The sequence below is a fragment of the Syngnathus floridae genome, chromosome 16 (genome assembly GCF_059516105.1).
Source record: "Syngnathus floridae isolate MCC-2025c chromosome 16, RoL_Sflo_1.0, whole genome shotgun sequence".
Lineage (NCBI taxonomy): Eukaryota > Metazoa > Chordata > Actinopteri > Syngnathiformes > Syngnathidae > Syngnathus > Syngnathus floridae.
In genome coordinates this window covers 2,188,390-2,216,230 of record NC_142428.1, presented here as the reverse complement: position 1 = coordinate 2,216,230, position 27,841 = coordinate 2,188,390, and the positions used below count along the sequence as shown (strand labels likewise).

At 44.7% G+C, this 27,841-nt stretch overlaps 2 protein-coding genes and 2 long non-coding RNA genes across 7 annotated transcripts in view; 3 read left to right on the top strand and 1 right to left on the bottom strand.

Moving 5' to 3' along the window:
• Positions 1-163: 163 nt before the first annotated feature.
• Positions 164-5,657, top strand: LOC148384905 (B-cell receptor CD22-like). Of its 2 annotated transcripts, none has more exons than XM_088400107.1 (16): positions 164-260; positions 542-613; positions 1,122-1,511; positions 1,719-1,982; positions 2,061-2,321; positions 2,588-2,854; positions 2,923-3,207; positions 3,274-3,561; positions 3,637-3,906; positions 3,976-4,248; positions 4,331-4,600; positions 4,699-4,740; positions 4,825-4,894; positions 5,082-5,174; positions 5,256-5,286; positions 5,399-5,657. In XM_088400107.1, the coding sequence occupies exons 2-16, from the start codon at positions 565-567 to the stop codon at positions 5,513-5,515; spliced, it is 2,970 nt and encodes a 989-aa protein (XP_088256233.1). In that variant the 5' UTR covers positions 164-260; positions 542-564; the 3' UTR covers positions 5,516-5,657. The 2 variants fall into 2 exon arrangements, with proteins under 2 accessions (XP_088256233.1, XP_088256232.1); XM_088400106.1 differs by having other exon boundaries at positions 5,064-5,174.
• LOC148384903 (uncharacterized) lies at positions 1,117-26,464 on the bottom strand. Of its 3 annotated transcripts, none has more exons than XR_015863345.1 (5): positions 25,435-26,464; positions 25,142-25,245; positions 24,753-24,838; positions 4,471-4,614; positions 1,117-4,189 (listed from the first exon to the last, which is right to left on the bottom strand). It is a non-coding gene; the product is annotated as an uncharacterized LOC148384903 (long non-coding RNA). The 3 variants fall into 3 exon arrangements; XR_015863343.1 differs by having other exon boundaries at positions 25,142-25,297; positions 25,435-26,463; XR_015863344.1 differs by having other exon boundaries at positions 25,142-25,242; positions 25,435-26,461.
• LOC148384904 (uncharacterized) lies at positions 10,396-12,913 on the top strand. The gene is made up of 3 exons (XR_015863323.1): positions 10,396-10,433; positions 12,459-12,542; positions 12,671-12,913. It is a non-coding gene; the product is annotated as an uncharacterized LOC148384904 (long non-coding RNA).
• The window catches only part of grin3ba (glutamate receptor, ionotropic, N-methyl-D-aspartate 3Ba), a 45,182-nt gene continuing 42,580 nt past the window's right edge, over positions 25,240-27,841 (top strand). Inside the window, exon 1 of the mRNA XM_088400105.1 lies at positions 25,240-26,488. Within this exon, the coding sequence (XP_088256231.1) occupies positions 25,928-26,488 (561 nt within the window). The 5' untranslated portion in view covers positions 25,240-25,927. The remainder of the gene's footprint in view (positions 26,489-27,841) is intronic.

Here is a 27,841-nt window from a genome sequence, read left to right as displayed (position 1 = left end):
AAATCACATAGCAGAAAAGCAGCACAAAGTAAAAATATCAGATAAACAAGAAGAAAAAATAGCATCAAGGCTTTATCTGGCTATGACCAGTTAGGGCCTAAATGGACGCCTTGCCCATTGTTTTGATGTTGCTGTAATAAAGCTTTTTGTCTTGACACATGTGCTTTTATGTAGAGGATAAAAGTGAGTTTGCATCTTACTGAATGTATGTCACACATTACACACGCAGAAGCCTGCAGTGAAGATTCTACAACCCATTTGTAAGTGATGACAATTAATCATCATATCTTTGGTTTTGTTTTGGTGTTTTTTTGTTGGATAACCATGTTTAGTGCAATCTTTTCTTGATTCCACGTTTGATCATTAATTGTCATGTGTTTGTAGTGTATTCAGTGGAATATAGGATTTTTGAATCTTTTTTTTACAAAATTGCATCTTTGGAACCAGGATTTGTAATATTGATATCAGTTTCAGGCATCCTCTTAATACTTAAATTTGTCTGTTTCCGTTTGGTATGATGAGAAATGTGTATATCTTTCAGATTTGTGTTGGTGCAGTGGCAGAATGGAGCAATGCAGATTGATATTCCTTCTGTCGTTATCTTTTTTGACAGGTAATCTTCTTTCTCGCTCTGCTTAATGTTTTTCCATATGCCACATAAATACTTTTGCTGGTGTGTGAGCATACTAACCAATAATTATTCTGTTTCTTATGGCCTACTAAAATGTGCATTTTATATATATATATATATATATATATATATATATATATATATAATATATAATATATATATATATATATATATATATATATATATATATATATATCTTTGAACACAATTTAGACTTAGAAGACCTGTTGTTGCCATGACGCATTTGCGCAAAAAATAAATAAATATGCATTTGGAATTATTTAATACATATTCATGGACAATATATAATTAACATCAGACTGTGATTCTGATATTTTTAGGCCTGCAGAGAAGGCCTTGCAGCCCACCACTGCTTTATATAGATTCGCTTAATGATGTCAGCACGAATGACGAGTTGTATCATATTAATATTTATGTATACAAACATTAATATGGCTTACTCAAGTTAATTGTGTGTTTTCCGCGACAGCTTTTCAATGTTTGAACAGCCACTTTGAAGTGACCACCCAAAGCGCGTTCATTCAAGAGGGCTCCTGCATTGAACTGACGCTACGGTGTAAGGACGCGCTCCCTGGGCATCCGACCAACTGGATTTGGATGAAAGACTCAAATTGGAACACCCTGCAGAACAACTTCACTGGCACTGTCATTCTGAGCTCCAACACCAAAATGTGGCCCGTCCACTCGCACTTTGATGGCCGTGTCAAAAGTCCAGGCTCACTGCCTGTGCAGTGGCACGTCGGAACTTCATGGGTGGTCTTGATATGCAACCTCACCATACCTGACAGCGGCAAATACAGTTTTGTGTATGATGAGGCGTTATCATGGACAGAAGCTTCTGCTGTTGTCAAAGTCATAGGCAAGTCATTCGAACAGACGCCATCTGGCTTTGGCTCACCCAAGTTGCCATTTCATTTAACATACACTTCAAGTTCCAGCACAGTAATTTCAACACAGCTTGCTATTAAAAAAAAACAAGACAAAACATTCTGTGACTTGGGTTCCATGCCTCTATAAATTTGATGTCCGCATCAGACGTTTCCATTGAGAGCATTTCTCTTTGCAGAAAATCCCTGCCCAATCCGGTTTCCTAAACTGCCCACCATGGAAGAGGAAGGAGAACTGAAAGTGTGGTGCTTCACTACCAAAGGATGTTCCATACAATTTCTGGATGACGATCTGTCGAACAAGTTGATTGAGCAGGAGTTTTCCCATGTGGGTATGGCAACGCTTATGGGTGATTGGAAGAATGATGGCAGAGAGGTTGGGTGCCAGGCACGTGGCAATACCGACAAGTATCTGAGGACGTACCGGACTGTCGATGTCAATTGTAAGAACTTCATCTACAAAGTTGTAATGGAAGACAAGGCAGCCTTATTTATCTTATTTGTCCAATTCCCCATTTCAGACAGCCCCAAAATCATTCATGTGCGATTGCTTCAAGGCGTCAAATACTTCCAAGAAGGCGACGACATGAAACTGTACTGCACTGCTAATGGAAATCCCGACCCCACGTTTGAGTGGTTTAAAGATAGCGACTCGGAGTTGCTGGCCGAGGGGGGGCAGTTGACTGTCCAGTCCGTCAGGCCCCAGGACACCGGGAAGTATAAGTGCGTTGCCAAAAATGACCACGGAGAAGCCTCGAAGACTATTGACGTCGACATCAAATGTGAGTCCACTGATGCATATTTCACATACAGCAGGGTCTGACATTAACAGTGCCCTCTGGTGGCTTCAAGTTGATATTACACTTTGCTAGAAACTAAGTAATCAGGGAATTTTTGGAATCAATTGGCTGCACTTTGGGGGGGAAAAAAAGGAATTGAATATTTAGCACATCCTACTTTAACTTTTTCATTCTACTTTTTGTGTCACCTCTCTAATCTTGAAAACATCCATCGGTCCACTCCACACCTAACGCAAACGACTTTCCAGACCCTCCGTCGGTTGACATCAAGATCCAACCTTCTCGGACTACGTTCACTCTGGGCGAGGTAATGACCCTGTTTTGCGAGGTGAAGAGTGGAAACCCCCAGCCCGATCACTTCGCCTGGTACAAAGATGACCAACTGGTGGCGTCTCAGCAAAAATATACGGTGTCGGCGGTGCGCCACGAGCACGTGGGGCGCTACACGTGCGTGGCCTTCAATACGGACTTCAAGGACTTGAAAGGGACGGCCGAGCGTCTCATCGACGTGGAATGTGAGTCCGGGCGCCTTGGCGGACCGTCACGTGTCCGTTATGCATCTCCTGTCTAAATCTCGTCGCAGACCTCCCGAGGAAAACCAGCCTAACCCTCTTCGGTTCCACCACCACGGTCAAAGTGGGCACATCGGCCCTGCTACTGTGCTCCGCCGACGCCAACCCCGAGCCCAACGAGTACGTCTGGTCGCTCAGCCAAGACGGGATCTCGTGGGATCTTTTGGCCCAACACACCGAGGAACATCTGCTGCTGCGCGAGGTGTCGCCGAGCCAGCCCCCCTGCTACAAATGCCACGCCGTCAACAAATTCGGCGCCGGCGAAGACAGCAAACCGCTGTGCATCCAAGTCATATGTGAGTCACCAAACACATTTTCAGCCTTTTTTTCCTAAATTGTTTCTCATCTCTATTTCATCCAAGTCCGTCCGACCAACCTGCTGCTGTCCATGGCCGACAAGGTCCCTGAAAACAAGCAGGTCTCCGTGCGCTGCTCGGTGGAAAGCTTGCCGCTCTCCACACTTAGTTTGAGCAGGACGGCCGCTGACCAATCGTCCATGCAGTCTGTCGCCACCAAACTCAGCACGGAGGCACAAAACAACATTCTGTCCTACAATTTCACGGCCACCTGGGCAGACAGCGGCGTTTACGTCTGTGAGGCCGCCAACAGCTTAGGAAGTGAAATTACACACAAGACCCTGGAAGTCACATGTAGGTCATCGGCAGTAAACAAGAACCGAGTGCAATGAAAAATGAAATTTTTTCATTTGCTTATATCTCGGCCAGATTCTCCCAAAAATGTGGCGGTCAAAGCCAGTCCGTCCTTGGCGGTCATGAAAAACCAAACATTGACGCTGCAGTGTGTGGCCAACGCCAACCCGCCCGTTGAATCGGTGCTATGGTGGAAGGCGGGCTCCGTCTACCCAAACACGTCTATCGAGACACCAACCTTGACGCTGACGTTCGTCACGCTTGCCGACGCCGGCGACTACGCTTGCACGGCCATCAACCAACTGGGCTCGGCCGAATCACCCCCAGTAAAGGTCGAAGTCCACGGTGAGTTCAATGTTGACATTATTGAATAAAATGCATTCAATGTAATTCAAATGACATACTTTTCTCAAGACGGTCCGTCCGAGCCGGTGCTGTCCATGGCCACCCATGTGACAGAAGGCGAGCCGGTGTCCATCTTCTGCTCAGTGGAAAGCAAGGCGTTCTCCATCCTCACCCTGACCAGGGTGTCCAACGACTTGCCGTCCTTGTGCGCCACTTCCCGTGTCCAAAACAACACGCTGTCCCACACATTCACAGCCACTTGGGAAGATGGCGGCGTTTACACCTGCGAGGCCGACAATGGATTCAGAAGACGAAGCTCGCAAAGGACTTTGCAAGTCTCATGTAAGTCCTGGCTGTCATGCAAACTTTCTTGTGGAAAAATGTGATTTTAAAAATGAGTGACGTGAAAAAAAAAATCTGTCAGATGCTCCCAAAGAGGTGGCGGTGAGAGCACAGCCTTCTCTGATGGTGACAGAAGAAAACATGTTGACGCTACAGTGCGACGCCCTCTCGTCCCCACCCGTCCACTCGGTGATGTGGTGGAAGGTGAACGGCTCGAGTTACCAAAACGTGTCTCGCGGTCACACTTTGACCATGCCGTCCGTCACGCTCGCCGACGCCGGCTTGTACGGCTGCACGGCCACCAACGAGCTGGGGTCGGCCAGGTCGCCTTCGGTGGAGGTCGAAGTCCACCGTGAGTTTCAAGCGCTAAAAAGGAACCCAAAAAAATGTATGAATATAGCAACATCATTCATTTTGATGTATTTTCTTTTTCAATGAACTATTTTGTAGAAATTCTCAAAATCGCAGAGGCAGCAGCGACATTTGACGTGGGTGCGTCAATTTGCATCTTCAAAGTTGATTTGATTCCATACACTTGCATCTTTTCAACTAAATCAATCTGTTATGTGCCCGCAGCTTGGTTCCTGCAGTTCATCGTCCCTCCTATTTGCGCGCTCATTGTCCTGGTGCTTATTGTCATCTTCAGGTAGTTTTTTTTTATCCCCGTAAATGTTTATTTTATTCCCAATGGAGGCGACCCTAACCCGAAGGCCGCTTCCGAAACCACCTTAATCCAACACTAGACAGCTCAACCGCTAAAATGCTAACATTAGCCTATATGTCCACCCCGTCGTTGTCCTCCCTGTCCACATCAGTGTGTCATACGTATGCAGGAAGCGAGGTGCGCAGGAACGAAAAAAACGGGAAGTACAGTTGTCCAACATTGTTGCTGAGGAGCAGATGGGCGAGTTGGGCACTGATAACCCGTGAGATGCCTCCCTCCCTCCCTACGCTAGATTGCTGGATATCAGACATTGCCTAACTTTGTATATTTTCCCCAAATTCAGTTTCACCATGTCTAACATGACCCCCGGAAAGGTGAGTCATTCACCTTCCAGAGGTTTGCATAAAAAAGTCAAAAGAAAACTTCGTGCACACACCATCAGATGAAAAAAAGTGTTTGAAAGCACTATTTTTTCACTTCTTCTAGGTGAGAAGAAAAAGCATCAGCCAAGAACGCGCCATTCAGCTTGAGCTGAAGACCAGGCGGCCGCGCAATTGGGCCGATGGTGAAAGCGACGACAGCCCCATGGAAATCTGCATCTGATTGTTAACTCTGCTTGCTACAACTGTACTGTCCTGTCCACTTATAAAATGTAAAAAGTTCACGTCAGTTGCTGACGATTTCTGGAGAGATGTTTGTATTCTCGTCTAATGTTGTAATAAAGAATGTAAATGATTAAATTAGACTTGTTGCAAATGTTGACCTGGTTGAGCCTATGCGCCGAAAAAAAACATCACATGTCCAACCATTTCATCCAACACAAGAGTAATCTTAACTATATGCAATGCAGAGGACCAAAAAAAAAAAAAAAATCCCAAAATACATTATAGTCATGGTTGAATATTGGTGATGTGGATGACTTAGTGTACTATGTCATTTTAACCAACAGGGAGCGCAATAGTCAAACTTACTTCCCACATCCTTCGAGATGAGGATGAGTAGATAGAAATAGAGTGAGGGCTAGAGATAGATGGAAAGATGGAAAGATGGAAAGAAATAGTCAGAAAGAAAGATAGTTAGAAAAGATAGTTTGAAAGAAAGAGAAAGATGGAAAGATAGAAAGAGATAGAAGACTACACTTCCATGTGGGAATGGATTTAAAGTTGGTACACCCCAGGTGCCGGAACGCCTTCTCCTTTTACCACCGGCGGGGGGTCTTAAATCCCACCATTTCCCTCCATGTCGTCAGCACGGTTACAATCCCGTCCTCATTTGCATAATATTCCCATTCCCTTGCCGCCTCACTCTCCCCGCATCAGACAAAGTGCGACGAGAATCATCGTGGGATATGACCCGCTTACTTCCGCCCAACTTATTCCCCAATCTTGAGATGTATTGAGAGTCACACAGGCCGTGTGTGTGTTTACACGGCCCACCGCCTTGAATGGTTGACCGCAATGATCTATAGCATGTCTTAGTCTACACACACACGCAACAATGATGTATTTACATAAAAGCCGGCGAGCCGATAAAATCATCGGCGCTGCAATGTCAGCGCGCCGCTGAGGGAGGGCTTAAGAGCTAATGTCGCTAACGTGGCTTCAAAGCTGCCTTCGGTTTAAGTATTAAGCTTTAACTCTTGTAGTAAAAAAAATGCATAAACTTAAAAATATTTAAGAAAAAGATTGTAGGTGAAGAGATGTGAAAGCATTATTTCCATCTTTTTTTTTCAAATACCTGGTTAGGCCACATTTCAAAACGGGTATGGAGATAAAGTTTCATAAGAGAGACTACAGGCAAAAAACTAAGTGACAATGACAAATTGCATGTCTTGGCTGCAAAGGAGATATATTTCTTCCTACAAGAGACTCAGGGCTCCTGCAGCCAACTGGAGACTATGGAGTATAATTTTGGGCAGCTTCCAGAGCTGTGCTAATACTATTCTTTTTATTCTACCACAAATGAGAGAATAAGCGGTTTAGATAATGAGGAGTTGGATGAGGCAAATGTTATCCAAGAGGAGATTAAGGGCTATTGTAAAAAAATGGAAACTACAGAATATAACAATGCATCTTCCAGACCAAAAGTAAGCTAAGCTAATATTAGCCTGTATTGACTTCAGAGAAGACAAATGCTACCCAAGAGGAGATTAAGGGCATCTGGTATAGGAGGTCGTTTACACAGTTGCCTGGGCGAGGTCGGCATTCTATCGAGTTTCTCACCCATCAATGATCACTCGTCAATCAAAACCGGACACGTTCCGGCATAATATACGCGAGGGCCGTCACAAATTATTTACGAGCTGGAGATTGAACGAGCTCCGTCGGGTGCCGCCGGGGCCCGTTTTGCGCCATACCTTATTGCAAAAGAGACGCTTCCAGACGTTGCCTCCGGCCAACAAATATCAAGCAGCACTCATCCAAATGACTTGCATTCAACTCTTTTCTTTTTCTTTTCACGAGGGAGGGAGAGAGGGAAGGGGGAATCTGACGATTAGACACGCTCCTTTCCAAGACATTTGGATGAGCAGATGTCTGAGGAGAAAGGGAGGGAAAAAAAGAAAAGAACAGGGCAAAGTTATTTTATAGTCATTTGGCACTTGTTTTTGCTGACACTTTGAGAAAAAGCTCCCGTAAAAATGTACATCTGCAGTAACAAGCGTCCTAAGTGTGACTTTACAACACACACACACACAGACACGCACGCGCGTGCAATGTTGGTTGCATATTGCCGCTGTGCCAGCCAAGTCATCTTCTTGATTTGTGGTTACTTTCTGCGTCACAACTTACTCTATGTGTGTGTATATGTGTGTGTCACATTGCTCGTCTCTCCAACCGTGTCGGCCATTAGTATTAATTAGCATTGCTAGCTGTCGGGCGTCGCTGCAGAAGTAGCTTGGAAAATATGCCACAAAAGAAAAATAATTCTTCCAAAATTGGGGAAAAGTAAAGCAGGTCAGCACTAAAAGTTTGAACTTTAATTTTTAACTTTAACTTGGGAAAAAAAGTCTCATAAGTGATTTTTAAAAAAAAAAAAGAAAACTATGCCATAAACATATCTGCGTTGTTATGCAGAAGACATAATAAGCAAGATGTGAGCGCTCAATTTGGCAATAAGCTCACAGATGTTTCTTCCACGCATCCAAATTGCAGCGCAGCTTGCGGGACGAGATGCGTACATTTAATGTGCTCAATTAATGCTTTCACGAGGACCCCATGTTAGCTGGAAAACGTGCGTGTGTGTGTAAGGGGCACCTGCAAGTAAATGTGTTGTTTTTAATTGTGTTTCACGCAGTATGCGCTTAATGAAGTCATCTCATTAAAGCTTTATTAATGGCCCCAAATATGTGCATTGTTTACCCACGCCGCGTGACAAATATGATGCGCGTCGCTATGGCAACAGACGCATCAAACACCCAATTCCATAGCGGGTCAAGATGTTGGTGTTACAACCCCCCCCAAAAATTTGCTGTACATCCGGAAGGTCACCCACTAAATCCTGGAAAGCTTGTTACCGCTGCGGTTCTACCTGACATGTTGGCAAGCATTTATTGACCCGCATCACATCGATTGGAGCCGATGATGTCATATCAATATTGTTTACACACACACACGTGCACACGCATGAGCAAGGCTGACAGATCTTGACGCTCCATCGGTCTGCAACGCTTTTTTAAAGAGGCCAATCGACTTTTCTTTGAGTGCTCAAGGAGCGTGCAAGATCCAAATAGCGGTGTCTCCTATTGTTTCTTTTTTTTTGTTATTTATAGAAATATTTTCCAGATAAGATTAGCGCTAATGGACTAGCGTGGCGAGGGGAGTTACTCAACGACCCGGGACGATCATTACTCATGTGCCTCGCTTTGCTATTTCTCAATTAGAGAGGCTGACAGACGGCTAGAAACGGGAGAGACAAAAGCTTCTGCGTCCCTATTGGCCATTTTTTGGGGAAGTCAAACTCCTGCAGCTCAGTGAAGATTGAGTGCGCTATTGTTTCGACTAGTGCAGTCAAATAAACGAGTCTCTCAGCCCCGGCGTGAACTTGTGTCTCTCCTTTGGGTTGTCCCATGCTTATCTACCACAAGATGTGTATAAAAAAAAGCCCAATTACGAATTGATGTCTATACCCGTCAATGGCAGTGAATGAGTTAAAAGTTGACTTTTTTTCATGACGTTGACCGTACGAATGCCTGGGAATATTCGACGACGGTGGGAAAAAGGCGGCCATCAAGCGAACTTCCCATTCACACTTAAAAAAAACAAACAAGATAGGTCGCCTTTAACCAATCCAATCCAGATCTTTCGTCCACGAGCGAATTTGTGTGTATGTGTGCCTGAGCAATATTCCCACAGGGGTGTGCATTTGTGCAATTGCGCGCATTCTCCTTTTACGCCTTTCAGCGCTCTCGCCGGCGTCCGAAAAGTTGCGTGACCTTGCCAGTCAGCAAGGCAGTCAGCCGCGGCGATAGGGCTCCATGCCTGCGCGGATATGTGCGCGCGCGTGCTGCTAATGTGTACACGAGTTCGTCTCTCCCATCTTGTCGCTTTGATTTTACTTTGGCGGCAAACACTTCAGACCCTCCAGAGATGCCATGATGAGCATTTGATTGAGGTTCGAGTTTGCACACACACACGCACACACAGCTAATAAAGCTCCCTGGGTGACAGCCGACTACACGATCTCACTTTCAAACGTATTTAATTAAACCTGGAAGAATGTACAATACTTTTACGGTCTTTTACTTGGCAAGTGGTTGGATAATAATTATACAAACGAAAACAATAAAGAAAAAAGCGTTTAATTTAAAGATGCCCTGCGGCAAAGGTGCTATTCCCTGCGTTGTAATTATCCAGGTGACAGTTTAGTTCTTATGAAAAGCAAGTGTTAAAAAAATGTATTATACATTACATATTTAAATAAATACTATATTCATACAAACAAAACTGTCTCTTCTTCAGAAGACGACATAAATCACAGTTCTACTATGTTGCCCATTTTGCTTTCATCCTTCACTCTATAGTTTCGTTCATGAGCCATAATGGAATTATCGTATGTAAATGCAAATTGAGGCTTCCTATAGAATCCAAGAAATGGGACTCCAACATTTCTCACAGATTTAATAAGCTGACTTTGTGGACATTGTGCAGGCTGCCGTGTTTTTATTCCTTTCGCCTTCGGTACGCCGAGGTAGAATTTAAGACTTGGAGTGGGTGTGGCGGGGGGGGTTGTTGTCTGAAGAGGAAGTAATAGATGGACGGGAGGGGGATGACAAAACGATCCGAGAGGGCCCCGGCGCTGACACGAAACCGCCGCCTGAGTCGGGGCTTTCTCAAGGACTTTTTGGTGATTCACCGTTTGAGTCGGGCCTGCAGGGAGTTTTTCCGGGAGAGGCTGAGAGGCAGGCGGGGAGCTGTTCAACTGAGATGAACTGAAGTGAGAGGGGAAAAGGGGATTTTTTTTTTTTTGAAAGGGGGGAAGAAGAAGAGGAGATGGATTGGTGTGTGATACGGAGCAACAAAAGGTGACACATTTGCAGATTAGCCTCCTAAAAATAGCAAGAGAGAGCTTTTCATTTAAGTCGGTGAAGAGAAAACCGCCACTGATATTTAATGAGACTGCGTGCCAAAATGTTTTTGTTGTCCCGACAGAGCACTTTGGTTGTTTCGGAGTTTTTTACAATCAAGCGGAATTCGACTCGTTCACTACCAATGACGGCTTTAGACGGCAAAGATTCACGGCACAGCTCCCGTGTAGACCACATCGGCAGGGAAGCGGGTTTAAAAAAGATTTGCTCAGGTTGGCGATTCCTGGACAGTCTTCTTAACTCGCCCTAATTCAATCCAACGGCAAATTTAACACACAAATGCAATCAGCTTTTTTTAAGACCTCAGGGAGGAAGTGACTTTGCGCCACCTGTCGTCATAAAAAAAAAAGTCTTTGGGAAGTGGCAACGCAAAGACTGAGCGAGAAAAGTTTGAACACCGCGCGCGGAATGCGAAATAGCCGCGTTAATCATTTATGACCGACGGAATTTCATGTGAAATCGATGAAGTGTCAGTTTCGGAGTTTTTTTTTTTCTTCCAGCCTCTGCTTAAGTCAGCAGCGGCTTAGGCTGATAACGACGGGCGAGCCGAGGGCCACCGGCTGCTTAGCCTCTGCGCATGTGTGTGCGTGCTGACACATGCTTGCCCGCAATTGCAAAAATGACACGCTGCGTGCATGTTTGGCTGGAGCGTGCACGTATGTGCCAGCATATCAATTGCCCGTTAAAGCCGAGGTGATGCAGGCAAAAGTGTGAAAAGACCATATTGCTGCTGAATTGCAAACAAAAAATACTATTACTGCCACTCGATTATTTCCATAATCGGTTAATCAGATTTTTTTTTACAATGTTGTCTTTTTCAACCCTTTTTTTCAAATTTAATCCCCAAATATGATTTTTTTACGACATCCCCGATGCTGACACGCTAGCCCTCTTCTAGCGGTTTCCATCTAAGCTAGCTAGCTATGGGTTTAAATAAAAGAGCAAGAAAAGGAAATGTTTGTTTGGATGAGAAAATTGTTCTCTGAATGAAAGCGCGCCGCCTCCTCATTCCGGGAAGTACCCGAGGCAACAAAGAGGCGAGTAAAAGCAACAATCATTTTGCGGGCAAAGACCAAGAGGTCAGCTCCTCCTCAAGTCGTAATGGCGCTAAGCACATTAAATTGCTTTTAGATGATTTAAACATTTTCCTCTCCTTATGCAGTTTCTGGGACAATCACTTGATTGCTTGCTAAACACTTGCAAATCTTGTTTATTTTCCGTTCAGATTCATTTAAAAGCCCCGCGTCTGCTCATCCTCTGGGGAGTCCTTCATTTTATTATGAAGTCTAAATTAACATTTGTGGCCCTTAATAAATTGATGAAGTGATTCATCAAATAGGAATATTGTTAATGTGTGCATGTTTTGGCCTAATAAAGCGTGCGCCAACGTGCTATGTCTGACTCCGCAGCAATTAATTGGCATGCGGCAGTAAAAAGTGCACTTCTACTTGATATTCTTTACAGTGGCAGAAATTCCTCTCTTTGATGCCAAGATGTTCCAAGGCGGGATTATTGATTGCCGTTAACTCCATGTGAGGAGGAGTTATGCATGAATAAATAATGCTTTTAAGTTTCTAAAAGTAGTTTCACCTGGTGTATAAAGCGATAAATATGATGGATTTTTCTTTTCATATTTGTAAAAATAGACCCAACATGTCTGCTGGTCAAATTTCTGCAAGGAACAGGAATTGCGGCACACATTACACACCCTGTTTCTTGTCATGCTGAAATTAGCCTGCCGAATGAGCCAGCACTTGAGCCAATGGCGACTACGGCTTTTGTTACCCACTTTGATGAGTTGGAGGTAGCAGCATTAAGCTAGTAGGGGCATCCTTAAGCTATTTTCAATGTAATTTTGTTGTCATTGACCTGATGTGCCTTCCCAAAAAGTTCAAGTTTGTACTTTTAGAGTGTTATTTTTGTTAGTGAAAACTGTTTTTTTTCTTTGTAACTTGAAAATAGATCTGGTGAGTCTGCGGCTGTTATGTAAATCGGCCATCTTGTTACGGCAGAGTGGTGCGGAAGCGCACAAGGACTGCAAAAAAGGCAGGTAACAAAAGATTCACTTGGTTGTTCAATTTCACACTTGATGGGTGGGCACCCAACTATTTTTGTACAAGATATTAAAAAGTCAATTTTCTAAAATATGTCCCCTGGCTCTCGTCCTCTCGCAGGCGCGTTACGGCCGGATGCGTGTTTCTACTTGCGGGAGCCGAGCCCGGAGTGTGGAGGAAAAACCAAGTGGCCGTAGAGACATTAAAAGCATGTCAACTTGGGGAGGAAGCGCTTCATACACTTGATGGCTTTTGGGGGGGGAGGCACTAATACCCCCGTCTTCCACCGGCACGATAAAGTCACTGAGCAATCAAGTGCTGCTAATCAGAAGCTAACGCTGTTAGCTAGTCTGTGAATTCAACAAACCTTACCCTTTGATTTTGACCAACTTACTGTTTTAGTTTTTTACAATGTAGGCATTCACTCCAGTTGATAGAAACTATACAAACAATTAAATAAAAACGTAGTCATAATCACGGTTTTCATCCAAGGGAATATTCCAGCTTGGGGGAGAAATAAAAATGATGACGGTGACACCAACAACCTCAGAAGAGCGTCGTCGTCTCCCGGTACGGCACTTAAAATGCATCATAAACGTAATCCATCTGGCCGGAGGCCTGCTAATAACTTTATTGATACCCCTCGGTTGCCGTTTGTGGTGTCGAGACTCAAATGAAGCGTGTCAAGTCTTTTCTTTGTTTTTAAAGAGAAGCGACCTTGACGCTGTGGAAGAGTAGAAAGTGAGGCCGGTTAAAAAGTTATTGATTTTGGGAAGAATACATGTTTGTTTGTGGAAAATGATGCTACTGCAATCAATATTAATCAGTTGTCAATTGAAGAGATAAATTATGATTATTTTTGGAATTAATGCTCCGCCGCGGACGACAAATGGTCGATTTTCTTGGCTTTTTCCCGTTGTTTCTTGAAGGTCCTCGGGCCCCCCGGTGCATTTCTTGTGGCTTTTTGAGTGACGGCTAATCGATGATTGCAATTGTCTTAAACGTAAGATAAAGTGAAGCCTGCAGGTGATGTGAATTTGTGAACGCATTTGCCGTCTCGTGACTACGTTTGACTTTTCGGTTTGCCGCTCGTATCCTGTGACTCATCAGCACACTGTACAACACTTGCGGGAGAATTTACAACACGTTGCGCGGCAAATTGACGGCAGCGGGCAATCACGCTAGCCGAGCCGCGCGTTGAATGAAGATGCTTTGAGCTGCAAGCCTCTGAATGAGAAGCACCACTTAGAACATCAATACATGCAAACTCAATACACCGGCCTCCATACCAATCAGGGACGATTAGCAAATTAATCAACTATTTTGATAATTAAATCATTCAGAGATTCCATCGGAGTGTTTTATTTACAGACAGACATTAAGAAAAACAATTTTGACTCAACAAGTTCACTGCCATTGATGGCTATAGATGTCAAAGATCCATTTCTAAACGTCTTCCACCCAGGCTGGGTTTGTTTGCAATATCTTCATGATTAAATGTCTGTTACATTCCCAGTATTAAAATCAAGCCGTGAAAATGCACAGTCTGTGCAAGTACGCAGCCCGAAACCTGACGGCGCATTCCAAATGAGTTTACTTGTGAAGATTATTTAAATCTCAGCATTTTGCAGAAGTGAAAACACGAAGCCACGGAAACGTAGCGCCACTCGACAAGCAATCCAACGGTTTAAAATGAAAACGGTTATTTTATACTTTCAATTAATACAAGCGCCCTCTAATGCGTTGTGTCAGTTCAATGAAGGTAGCCGGAATTGTTTTTTGTGCTCATTTCAAGTGCTCATTTATTCTGCTGCTATTCGTTTTCCGTTGTTGATTGTAAGACGACGCTTTTCAAATAAAGCGCAACTGTTTCCTTTATTCCCGCACCTTTGCCATCAGTCACTATCAGGGCGCCCCCCACGGGCTTGGGGGGGGGCAAGGCTCTTATTGGATCTGCGTGTGTGTTTGCGGTTATTGACACCAGCATGAGGACAGAACCAGCCTGAGGTTAAAAGAGGATGGAACATTTTCATTTCTTGGGCCATAGCTCTTAGGGAAGAGAACAGCAGCAGCGCTAAAACGACAAAATGACAGACCGTGCACGGCCAAATCCGGGATTAAAAAGCTTCTCATTGGCCACAAATGTAATGGAAGCATGTGTGGGAGACATTTTGGCCAGTGAGAAAGATTTTATTTGTATATTCCGCAATGGTCTCCCTTTCTCTGGCTCAGCATGTCCAACGTTAATGAGACAAACAGGGTCAACCTTTTAAGTACTTAGTGTCCACATCATTAGATCCGAGCGCACCAAAGTGATACGTTGGATCAAAAATGATGCTCGTTATAACTACATTTTTGTTTTACCACTCATGGTGGCGAGGGGACCTTGTGTTTTCATTTTAGGAGCATAACAAGTGCTTATTAGAGGCAGGGCATTATTATTTTAAATATTATTTACTTTACAAATGTTCAAAAGGTTTCTAAACAAGTCAAAAAAATGCTTACATATATGTTTGTAATGTTGAAAAAATATGTCAAATTTTTTAAATTTAATATATAATGAATTGTATGCAACATATATATTTATATATCAACTATAGGGGGCTGGCGAGTGTATCAACTGTAAGGGGACTTGGGGGTGGGGGTCTTGCTCTTGTCCATGTTATCCGTTCCATCAGTAGAGATAAATCTGGCTTTCCTGACCTAGCTGCCTCCGGGCTTTGAGAAAAAAAAAAAAAATCCAAAAGAACATGAAAAGAGTGGAAAAGAAAAGGACAAAATCCAGCAGAGAAACGTAAAAGATACTCAAAGGCTCAGCGTGTATTTAGAAGCACTGCACAGAAGTGGACTCAGATAGCTGGATGAGGAGGAGGAGGAGGAGGAGTTGTCGAAATGGAGGAAGAAGGAGATAGGAGGAAGCGGCCGCCTGTTGACCTTCGCAGGACAAGCCAGGGACCAACGACGGGAATTTATGCGGGCTCTCACTTTGTCTTATTGGTTTAGCCAAGCTTATTTGTGTGCGCCATTTGTATGCACCTCTGAGCTTGAAGGTGAAGATGGAGGGATTCCCCTTTCTCCTCTTCCACTTCCCACCCACCTCTTTACTCCATTACAACACGCGGCGTTATCTGATGCAGCCGCGTCACCTGCGGTTCACAGCAATTATCGTGCGAGCCGAATCTTTGGAGGCCTTATCAACGGAGCATGTTGTGGCTTAAAAAGGTGACGGTTATGAAAGAGGGACTTTATTTGCCTCTCTGGAGCTGTAACCAAACCGCACGCCCCCTAGTGGTACCGAATAACTACTTTCCCCATTACAGTCGTCATTTTAACGGATTGGTCGTGCGACTCACGATGTCGGGGACATAAATATTCAATGAGCAAGGAAAACAAGTTTTTTTTTTGCCACACGCCGTCTTTCCACAAAGTCTTGTTTGCATCCGTAGTGGCGTATGATATACGAGGGGAAATGCGAGAAAGCTGAGCTTGCAGTCTGGCTTCACGGGGAAACATCTGCATCCATCCCGCCATTTGTCCCCCTGGTCATGAAAGCCAGCAGCACAGAAGTCATTCCAGGAGCTCGGAAGGAGGAGAGAGGAATTATCACCAGCACAGACTGATGGCTTCAGATGTCTGGCCATGAGGACAGTGGAAGATTTAATATGCGGCCACTGACCAAAAAAAAAAAAAAAAAAACTGGAGGAAGAGCAATTAGATTTTTTTTTTTTTTTAAAGCTTCTAGTCCACATGAAAATGAGGACACCGAGTTTAACGGGCGATTTGTGTGGGTCATTATTCAACCTGACAGGGTGAAACCGGACAACCAAAAGCAGTGTAGTGCTTCACAAAACGGATCACGAAACAACAACCCCACAATAAAACTGCCCCAAAAGAATGTCGGAACCCCAAAATCAACCAAAGTGCAGTAAAGCTGTCAACACTGATTAATGATTCCCAAAGCTGCTTTTCATTTTGTCAATCAATACGGCAATCCTGCAGTCGCGGCATCCACAATGAAATGATTCTCATGCAAAATCTACGAAAATCCAAGTTACAGTTGGCAATGCCGAGTATGAGGTGGACCTCGCTTCTGCCGCTATAGAAGACGCTTGTATGGATTGTGCAGTAAAAGTTAGCATTAATAATGCAGCGGTTCACCTAGCAGCCAGCATGCTAGCTCAAGAACATTCCAATGACGCCTTAGCGGGACCATGACCGATCTCCAGACCACCTGTTTGGTCCTTTTTATTTATCTCGGTCTCAGGTGGACAATCTTGGTCTTGTCTCAGTCTTCCCCGGTTTTAGTTGGTGTGGTCTTGACAACAACACTGAAAATGGGATTTTACTTTTTTGTTCAAGGCACGCCTGACCTCTTGGTCGAGCTCTGTCAGGCGGCCCAGAGGGCAACATCCCTAGAGGTCTTGCTACATCCCCATTAATTCTCTCAGACATTTCATCTTACAAGAAGCATCTGGAAGGCACCAAAGATGAACATTAAAAGAAAAAAACAGCCATGGCACACGTATGAACAAGGTTGGTGTGCTCTCTGCTCTGTGCTCGTCCTTGGGCAATATCATCACAGAGCAGATCAATAGAGACATCACTCAGAATGGATGGAGAGAGACACTGAGAAATGTACAGGATGAGAAGAGAAGAGAAGAGGGGATTGTAGCAAAAAGATGGGAGGGGGAGAGGCTGGCATAATGGATGGAGCGCAGGAGCGTAGCATTAGCGCTAACGCGGGGAGAAGAGTAGCGCAGAGGGAGAACGGCCAGAAATGCCGACGAAAGCGTTTGAAGCAAAGAAGTTGAAAAGGAAGCAAAGCGACAAGGGTGGGTGAAGGGAGCGAGAGGATGGGGAGGCGGCGGAGGTGAATGGGGGGGTCAGAGGAGAAAAGGGATGAGTAAGAGCAAACGAGCGGGAAAAGACGGAACGCGGGGTCAGGAGGGACGGATTCGCTAAGTGCGCTAAATGAACGTGATTCCAGAAGCGAGACGGGCGGACGGACGGATTAAAAGTAGAAATGGAGGCAAAAGGTTCAAATGTGAATTTGGGTGCCAAAGGACAAAAGAAGATGAGTAAAGCCGCTGATTAAGCCAGACAATAGCTGAGCCGGCAAAATAGATTTGTGGCGCCGACGCCGCTCGTCAGGGACGCCCATCTCCGCCGGGACGACGACTTAAGCGGGCAGAAATGTTACGCAATCAAAAAGAGGAATCGCCCAAACGAGAGAACCGCGACCGTGACACCGGGATGAACTTCAGAAAGTCACACGGCGGGAAAGCCAAAGGGCCCCGCCGCGCCTCGTGGTTACTTTGAAGATGAGAGCAGAAGGAAGCTAGACAAGACTGCAGTCCATCTTGGCCCGGCCCAGAAGATGCCTTGTCCGCCTGTCAGCGCTTTTATTAGCGGCTCCCATGTTAATGCATTAACAAACGGCCTACGAGGGGGAAAGCGGCTGATTAGATCTGAATCCATCAAAGAAGACAAAGATGAGCCTCCATTAGCCTCTTAAAGTAGCGCTCATTACCAGCCAGCTGGCCCGCGTGGACTCAGCTCGGTACCGTCTTCCGCTGCCGTTACTTTTCCCAGGCAGCCCATCGCGACTGATATCTAATCCATGTGATACACGTTCATTGGCAACATATAGTGCTGCGACGCCCGTGACGGCGCCGCTAAAGGCCGCCATGGTGAGCTATCGTCGCGGCTAACATTAAACCGGGGACACATTAACCCGCAGAACTCCTCATGCAGATATACCGCAGCGCCACCGGAACGATCCGGTCCAGGAGTATTTCACCTCCATCACTGCTCAGTGGGTATTTTGGAGAGTCCGGAAAGAACTTCCGTGTGGCGCTAATCGTTGTAAATTAGCAATAAATGGTATTCAGCCGCGCAGCCGCAAGGCATGAAATTAAAACACACTCAAGCACGTGTTTTTTTTTCTGGGGGGTCATTTTTGCGTATTGATTTAAATTTCCACCTGCTGTAGCGTGACTTTTAGCTGCAGTTAAGTAGCGAGAAAAAAAAAAAAAAAAAAGATGGAAAGGGCAAATATGGCTGATCAAAGATGGGGATGATGAAACGAGCCGCCGATGACATGAAATGAAGCAGCTTGAAAAAAAAGGACAGAAGAAAAGCAAGTCAGCCTGACTTCAACTTGGCCACTTTTTTGGAGTTTTTTACTTCGCTGGCGGCAAGATTTTGTCTTTTGACCTCAAGCTAATCGTTTGAAAATCATTGCGATGGCAGGCTGGCTCGCTTATTTTAATGCCCCATTTTATTAGCCAGCCTGGACAACTTTAGTTGTGTTCCAACTTGCTTAGCATATCACCATCTTCAGATTTTTTTTGTTGATTTCAATTCCTTATGGAATATTGATTTCAAATTCTTTTCTGCTAATAATCTTCTACCGCCACTTCTGAATACTGCAGGATTTTTTTTTCCAAGTCTCCGTCAGCACTTTGCTTGACTGTTTCCCGACCGGGAAAGGAAATCCAAGAAATTATAATGCTCTTTTTTTATGGCCTCATTTACTTCTGGGCTCCACCTGCTCTTTCAGAACCAATTTACGCACTTCTTTAATGTGCTGCCGGGTTCACTAGCCACTCACAATTGTTATGGGCCGCTGTCATTTTCCGAATGATGCCCGCTAGAAATACGTTGGACAGTTTTGCCATCGAGAATTGGAGATAATGAACCGTTTAGTTACTCATACAGTCGCCGCCGCCGTATTTGCCATTTTGTTTATGCTAGCTCGAGACTGAATAATTCATCCCGTCTACCTGCCATGCCGCATGAATAATAAAGCCCTTCGTCAGTGTCAAAAATCGGGAACCACCAAGGGGGTTGGGGGATTTCCGGCCGCCAGTAAAATGGAGTTGGTGGCAAAGCGAGGCTGAATTGAAGTCAACGTCAACAGCGCCAATGTCACTTTTTTGCACACAAACAAATTGCCGAGTCGACAAGGAGCTTAGTTTCCCGAGCATGACACAAAGCTCCCTTTGATCCGCGGCTTGTGAGCATTTTGCTTTTTCAACTGTTTTTCTTGCCATGTCAAAAAAAAAAAAAATGAATGAAAGAATTAAAGCCGCTAGCTTGCGGCCTCTTTTTCAAGGCTAATCGTCTTTATTGACTAACACGCCACAAATTTCCGGACAGTATTTTTTTGCTGGCTTGTTATAAACGGTACAAAAGAAGATATTTATGAAAGTGTGAAATCCAAATGTGAAACTATGTAAACAAAGCATTAAAGGTCCTCTTGGGTGTTAGCTTCATGCTACGCTGGTAGCTAAATGTTCCAATCATGACGTGACCTGCCTCCACCCCGCACGTCTCCCGGGGAGGTGAGCGAGAGGACGTACATGTTCAAACACTTTCCATCCCTGTGTTGAAATGAGAAAAAAAAAACTGTCTTCTAAACGTGATCAGACAATCAAGAATGTTGGCGCTAATCAGCGGCGCTATTTTGTCATCTTGATTCCGTTAAAACGGCGCTTTCTTTTAAAGCTCACCTTGAAAACCATCATGGTTTCATGAGCTCAATCATGAAAATGCTAATGGACTTTTTTTCCTCTAGGAAAAATTATTTATATGCAACTAATACAAATTTACTTGGCAACGTAAAATTTGGTTGCCATGTTGATGAATAAAACAAAAAACCTTGCTAACCCCAGTCCGTCATGAAAATCCAGATGCTCAAATCATTATTTCACCACACACACACACACACACACACAATCAAATATTAACTTCAAACTTGAACAAAAACATTCCAAAACACTAACGTTGCCTTAACATTACTTTGCATCGTTTCAATATTTCATCCTGGTGTTCAATTGTTAACATCATTTTTGGGCGAAATAATTCACTGCTAAAAAGCATTTCTTTGTCGAGATCGTCTGAGTGTGTTTGGATTGTGCTACCGTGAAATTTTATGAATGTGCTGATGTTTTATTGACGGGAACAACGCTTACATACTTTAAGAAAAAAACACAAAAGCACGAGGCCGGTCAATGCTTGTGAGGTAGCGCAAGCTAACAAGAAAAGTCTCGCTTCTAATAAAACAAGACAGACAGCTTTGAATCACATCATCAATAAAATGCCAAAAAAAGAAATAATTTAAAAAAATGAAGATTGCCGTCGATTCCCTCCATTGTTAATATGAAATAAACTTAATGGGATAAAAATTAAGGCCGAAAGTCTTTATTATATTACAAAAAGTCACCTTCATAGTTCGTTTATAGCGACACATCAGCAGTTTGAAACGAACTTTTTTGTGGGAAGAGTTTCATTATCTTTTTTCCACGAAAAAAAAACAGTCTTCACTAACGACTGTGGAACCTTGAGTGCTCAACACTTAAGCTCTTTAAGCAACATTTTGAATTATTTTCTTATTTACATTACTCAGATACTTACTGCATCATACAATTTTACATTTGTTATAATGACAATAAAGGCGATTTTGAGATGCAGACGCATACAGTCATTGTAAAAGAAAACAAGTCTGAAGTTTGACGGAATTATGGATCGCCCTCCCCCCTCAACTGCTGCTGCCTCCAGATAAATCCGCCTGCACGGACGAGTGTCTTTGTTCATCAACGGGAGCAGAGCATGAAAGCAACAGCAGCAAGTCAAGTCATGTTGTTAATTTGTCTCAACACTAAAGACACAGCAAGCAGCCGCGACAAAACTCCGACACCCCCCCCCCCCCCCCCCCGCCCTAAAAACACCCAAAGCTATTCCGGCTCTTTGCCCTTTTGTGAACCGGCTCTCACCCGCCCGTGACCTTTTGCAGCGCCCTCCTCCTCATATGCCATCTTGGAGTCTTCCTTTGCCTTGTCTTGTTAACGAGGGTTTCGCTCAAATGCGATACGAGTGGCTTTTTGCCACCGAGGTCTGTGCTGACAGATTACTCCGGCTTACGTTTGACACACGGGCACATATAGAGCGCGGGAGATGTTGTTGACTCGCCCCCTGGCTGGAGCTTTGTGTTCTTTAAGTTGCAAACGTGCATGTTTTCGGTGTGCCGGCTAGCAAAAATCATCTCGAGAATATTTGAAGAAATTGCGTATGAAGGCTGAAATGCCGAATGAAAAAATAAATATTGACACGTACAATGATGTGGTATGACATTGAGAAATTAAATGTACAAAAAAGTATTTGAGTGTGTCGCTGGCCATTTGGAATGAATAGGAAAATTTTGATTATGATTAATTAAGCGTGTCAAACAAGTGTCAGTAACAAACTGCCAGAGGTCAAAGGTGATGATTGAACAGGAGAAAGCTTGTCACACATGCACACACATACACACAACAACAACAACCCCGCTAATACAGATCAAGAGCTCCCTTAATTGGCTGCTTAATCCTATTCTTTTTATTAATCCCGTACACAATCCAAACAAGTCCTCAGGCTAAGCATAGCAAGCGAGGCAACAGTAATACATCCGCGCAGAAGGGACACCTGTGTACAGTTAAGTACAACCTTTATTCCAGGACGGTCCAAGGCCGCCACGTCCCAGCGGCGGCGCTAGCAATCACACTTGAGAGCGCTAATAAGCGACCTCCTTGACAGCCGTGGGCTGCTGAATTCAATAGCGTCCAATGACGGTTCTCCGGAGTCCACTTTATAACCATTCACAAAGTATTCACACTGCTTAGCTTTTTCCATATTTTTAAATTAGTTTCATTCCAATATAGTTAAAAAAAATGTGACACAGAAGGTTGTTATTGGACATTTAATGACGCCTAACACACTTCATATCAAAAATAAATGCAAGCGAGTCACCTTGCCTCAAAACAAAAATGATAAGCGCAATTATTGTTTTCTCTCGAGTTCTGCTGGTTATTAAATGTCATTTTCACAACTCGCCGTGCCGTTGCGCCTCGTTAATCCGCAGCTCCTCGTGCGTCGGAGAAAACGATTTTGGGTTTCTTCGGGAAAGGCAAATACAAAGACACGCCGGAGTCATTTTGGCAAAGTTAACCGAAACGGACACCAAGCGTCACGTCGGTTTTAGGCACTCGACTTTGAGGCGAACGTACGATTTTTGCTGAAAACTAATTAATTCCGATTGTGTTGTCTTCAAGTTGTTACTTTGCCAACTTCACCTCTAAAACTGCAGGTATCATTTAACTCGGCACATTTAATGATGCTCAGCATTGTTTCTGGACTCGGATCTTAATTTGTGTACCATGGACCGTTTAAAAAAAAAAAAAAGTTTCAAGGCAAAGAAGCTGAAGTTTGCAGTTTGAGAGGTTTACATAGATTGGACACAAGATGTTCAGCGGTTCAATAATGAAAGGAGGCATGTGGAAGTTAGTTTTCCTGCAGCTTCTAATAGCCAATGATGGCATTTCTTTTATTCTGAGTTTACATTGTAGTGTTACCTTTTGACCACCTATTGAGCTCAAAGTCCAAAACGTCATAAAACATGACAAATGACAAAACTAGCGCAGCCAGCTAGCTAGCATGATACGCTGTTTTAGCAAATGGGACTAAAACGCACTTTAGTCCTCAAAAAGGATCTAAACCAAAGTTGTTAGTTTCCATAAAAGCTGCTCGATGTCAGTTTGAGAATTTAAAACGGGCCGGCAAGAAGCTAGCAAGACGCTAACGTAGCAGTCTACCTGAAAGTTCACGGAAAAGGCAAACAGCCATTGCTAATCCTGGCTGAAAAGAAGTGCCAACAGCAGGCGTTTTGGGTCCTACTTTAAATTTTACAAGCTTCGAAGGTGTTCTGACATTTGGAATCGCTCACACAAACCTTTTGAACAGCACATTTGACATTTTGTGCTACAGCGACCTAACGTGGCACCAAGGCAAACCTGGCAATAAACTCAAAATACACTGTAATATTTCACCATACGGCACAGAACTTTATAATTTTATACGCCTATATTATCTCGCTTCAACAAGTTTTGCGTGTGCGTCTGTTTGTGTTTGCGTGGAGCCATTCAAGATTAATGCTGCTGCTTTTGCTCTCCACGCACAAAAGCTCTTCTGTTAGTTTTTCACCTTTTTCTGCACACGGAGCAAGAAAAAAACAAACAAACACATTTTGCCACAACTGTCTTAGATTTGTCACTAAAGTGGGCCGCTATCACACACACGCAGAGTCGCCCATCAGGCTGTGAAATGACTTCGTAGGTGTGCGACCGTGCCTGAGTGTGTGTGTGTGTGTACTTGCAGGTTGTAAGAGGCCACGGGGTGAGGCAAACAATATCACTTGAAGCGTCATTGTTGGAGACAAGCTGCCAATGATCAGGCAACCACAACACACACACACACACACACGGAGAGAAAAGAGGCAAGGGTCAAAAGTTCAGATGAGAAATTAACACCTCTGGTCGAAAAGCTAATTTTAATCTACTATAATCCAGAATTTGATAAGGATCTAATAGGAAAATTACCTCAAAGTATTGATTTATTTAGGTTCATTTTTATTTTATTATTTCATTTATGTTTAATTAATATAAGTAAATATATGTGAAAATTTTTAATAAATATAATGAGCCATATTGTTGCCAGTGGGAAACATCCATTCCTCATGAACATAAATAATCCATGAAAAAGGAAAGAAAAGAACCCAGGTAGACATGGAAATCTGTAGATGGGAAGTCATGCATAAAGAAACCTACGCAGATGAAAGCCTGACATTCTTAGGTGAACCTCCCAAGAATCGCCAGCAGCTGTGTGCACACTTCAAATTCCACTTTCATGACTTGGAAGGACACGCACATGCACACGCATAGCCGGCCAGCGCTATCCGCGGCCCAAATTAGCATGCGTACACTCCCCCTCAGCTTTATTGCAAACTGGCGCTGAAGGAAAAAGACGCCCAGTAGCGAAGTGGGAATATAAATCTCAGCAAAATATTTTGGCACGCCAACAGGCGGCCCATCAGCATTACGGCGGCCAGCCTGGCAGCGTGGCCTGCAAGTGCTTAAACGTTGGCTGTTATCTCGCAAAGGAGAGCCCAGTTCAATTGCAACGCTTTATTTTCTCCAAGAAAATACACTCTTAACTCTCCTGAGGAAGGAGGCTTGCAAAAATGCTAAATATCAACGCAAGCTTGGCTGGCAGCAAGTGAGCAAAGGTTAAAAACAAAAAAAGACATGCTACAATGCTAGTCTGACTTCTTCGTGGAGCAATGCCAAACATGGACCAAACAGAAAGATAAATGAGATGATCGACTTACTCGATGACCCGATTTGAGCGGTCACGCCGGCGCCCAACTTCTTTCTTGACAGGATCTGATTGGCTGAATTGTTTTACCGTGACATGCTAAGAAAGAATAAAAACATTTCATTTTAGAATTGAGATGTGGGAAGATTCAACATTTATTTAGTTATTTTCTTATTTGACTTCAAAATACGATATAAGGTCAAAAGGTTGCTTTAGGTTAAACTACCAATACTGTGCTTACACCTTTGACTCACTCGAGCCCGTTTCAAGATCAATTTTCAAGCTTTTATAGATTTGTTCTTCAACACTGCTCAGCAATCAATTTTCTTCATAGGAAAGATGAAAATTGTAAGAATTATGAAAACGTAGCATGTTCTTTACATACAACGTTTTGGACTGTACCTCAACGATCAACTTGAGCTGAAACATCTGAGCCAGGGGTGAGCAATTCCAGTCCTCAGGGTCGGTCGGCCATGTTTTAGGTCTCCCCCGGTTCAACACAGCTGCTTCAAATGATCAGCAAGGTATGAAGAAACTGGATCATTAGAACCAGGCGTGCTGCAGCAGGTAGACATTGAAAACATGGAGGACCAGAATTGGTGACCCTGAGATCTTCAAGAAGACACTTCTTTGTTCCATTTGTTTTGTTTACTCTAAAATGACAGCAACAAATAATTCCTGGAAACTTGACTTACGAGTGGAATAGGTTGACGAGATATGAAGACGTGCTTCCATTTCCGTCCAAAAAGGAGGCTACGTGTGGTTGTGAATGAACAAAACCGCTCTGTTACCCGCCGAATTTGCCATTAAGATTCAACAAGAAGCAGTCTCCGTGAGAGGTTACATTATGGCGGGAGGGAGGACGCGCGCACGCACACTTCCACACATGCGCGCGCACGCACACAGCTGGCGTGCCTGACGCTCCAGCGGAGAGCAGAAAGAGAGCCGGTCCGCTCCGAGCTCCGAGCTGCGCGTCTTTTTTTCTTTTCTTCACCCCGTGATCATTAAAAGAACTTTACGGAGGTGAGACGCAGAGTGCGGAAGAATAAGTCAATCGGTCGAAAGGGGTGGAAAAAAGAAGCAGCCTCAAGTCCCGGTAAAGCAGTGGAGCCGGGAGCCAAGGGGGAGCTATGCCATCTCCCGCAGAGTGGAGCCCAGTCCTCCTGCGTCGCGTGTCGGAGCTGCAGCATGGTGCCCCTCTCCGGACCCTGGACCCACCGCCTCGCCGCCGGGGGACCCCCGCGCCTCCTCCTCTTCCTTGCGCTGCTGCTGCTCGGCGCCCTCTCGTCGCAGGAGCCATGCACACTGCCACCGCCGTCGTGCCACATCCTCGCCCGGATCGGACACAGCGTGCGCCTCGGCGCGCTGCTGCCCGCCCGCCAGCCGGCCCGGATACAGAACGCGCTCAACCGCGCCCTAGCTAGCCTCCGGCACCAGAACGCCGCCGCAGCTGCAACCACCTCGGACTCCACCGCCACCTCCAGCACCCCGGGCAGCGGCAACCCGGCTCGGAGCCTCCCGCTGCTGCCCTACAACCTGAGCCTGGAAGTGCTGGCTCGCTCCCCGGCCGGATGGGACCCTGCGTCGCTGTCCCGCTGCGCCTGCCAAGAGCTGGTGGTGCGCGGGGTGAGCGCCGTGCTCGCCTTTCCGCGCTCCAGCGAGGAGCTCGTCCAGGTGGAGTTCCTCTCCTCTTTCCTGGAGATCCCCTTCATCTCCATCCTGGAGGACACGGAGCCCCTGGTCACTAAGGTGCGTGCGCATGAGACCATTTTATTTGCATGCCACTCTGCTCCAAACTGGGTTTTTGTCTTTTGCTGTTTTCACATGCTGATTATCTTAGAAAGTGCACTAAAATCAATGTGTTGTCGGAAATTGCAACACAAGCACATCGACGACTAAAATCATTTAAAGCAATGATTCCCTACCGCTGTTCTAGAAACGATCAGCAAATGAGCCTCTTGCTGTGAAAATGATCTCTGTTCATTTATCTATGCCAGCGACTTATACAGACATGCAGAACAATCAACTACCCGTCCACTAGATGGCAGAAGGCGCAATTGTCCACCTGTTGCCGTTTGAATAAAAACCGAGTGGGCCCATTTGCGAGGAAATTTAGAAGAACCTTTTATGACTTTGGAGATTTTTTTCCAAATGTAAATGTGCCGTGGCTCAATGACAGGCTCGATGGGCATTAGTGTATTCAAACTGATGAGATCAACTTCATGTCCTTTGAGTGCCGGTTGAACCTGCAGGCACCTTTCACATGCATGTTTAATATCTTCACTTTGCACTGAACTCTCAAGACCCTCCAGCAGAAACCTCTTTATTTACCGTACTCTTATTATTCCGTCAAGCTCTCTCTGCAAAGTCTTAACTGTGCGTGTGTGTGTGAGCGAGTGAGATGAGGTGTTTAGCTTCCTCTCCCAGTAAATCACTCCAACAGTTCAGATGGAGAAAGATTGACGCTGCAGTGTCGTGCGGCGCCTGCTTCCTGTCGCCGGGTGTGTACCAATATTTATGAGTTTGTGCTGTGTGGTGCTCGGATGGGCGTGTGTGCGTACGATTTATGGATAGGAGTCACTGGAAATGCCCAATACCTCCAAATGAACACCGGAATTTTCTGGGGAAAGAATTCAAACAAAACTTGGAATTCAAATGATCATTAGGCAAATCCTGCAAGACTTCAGCTCAATGTGCATCTCAAGGATTTGTAGCCGTTATGTAAAAATATCTGGTGGCATTCCGGAAAAGTACCTAAAAAAAGTAAGACCGATTATCTGTCCGATTCGATTGAATCGACCAATATCTGTTTTGTAAGAGGCATTTTTCAAAAATCTGCAGTGTATATACAAGGAGACACAGTTCAAAGAAGAGGCAACACAAGCTGACAGCCAAAGCAATGAGAACGTCCGAAGATGAACTTCAGTCGTATCTGATTTCAATAACACTCACCTCAACGCGACGATGAGGTCACTTGGCGAGGGATGGAAGCGAGCGAGCGAGAGGGAGGGAGGGAGGGAGGGCGAGCGAGAGAGAAAGGTGGGAGGTGTGAGATGAGGAACACGGCGGCAAAGGGTGAGCCAGGACACAGCTGAGAGCTTC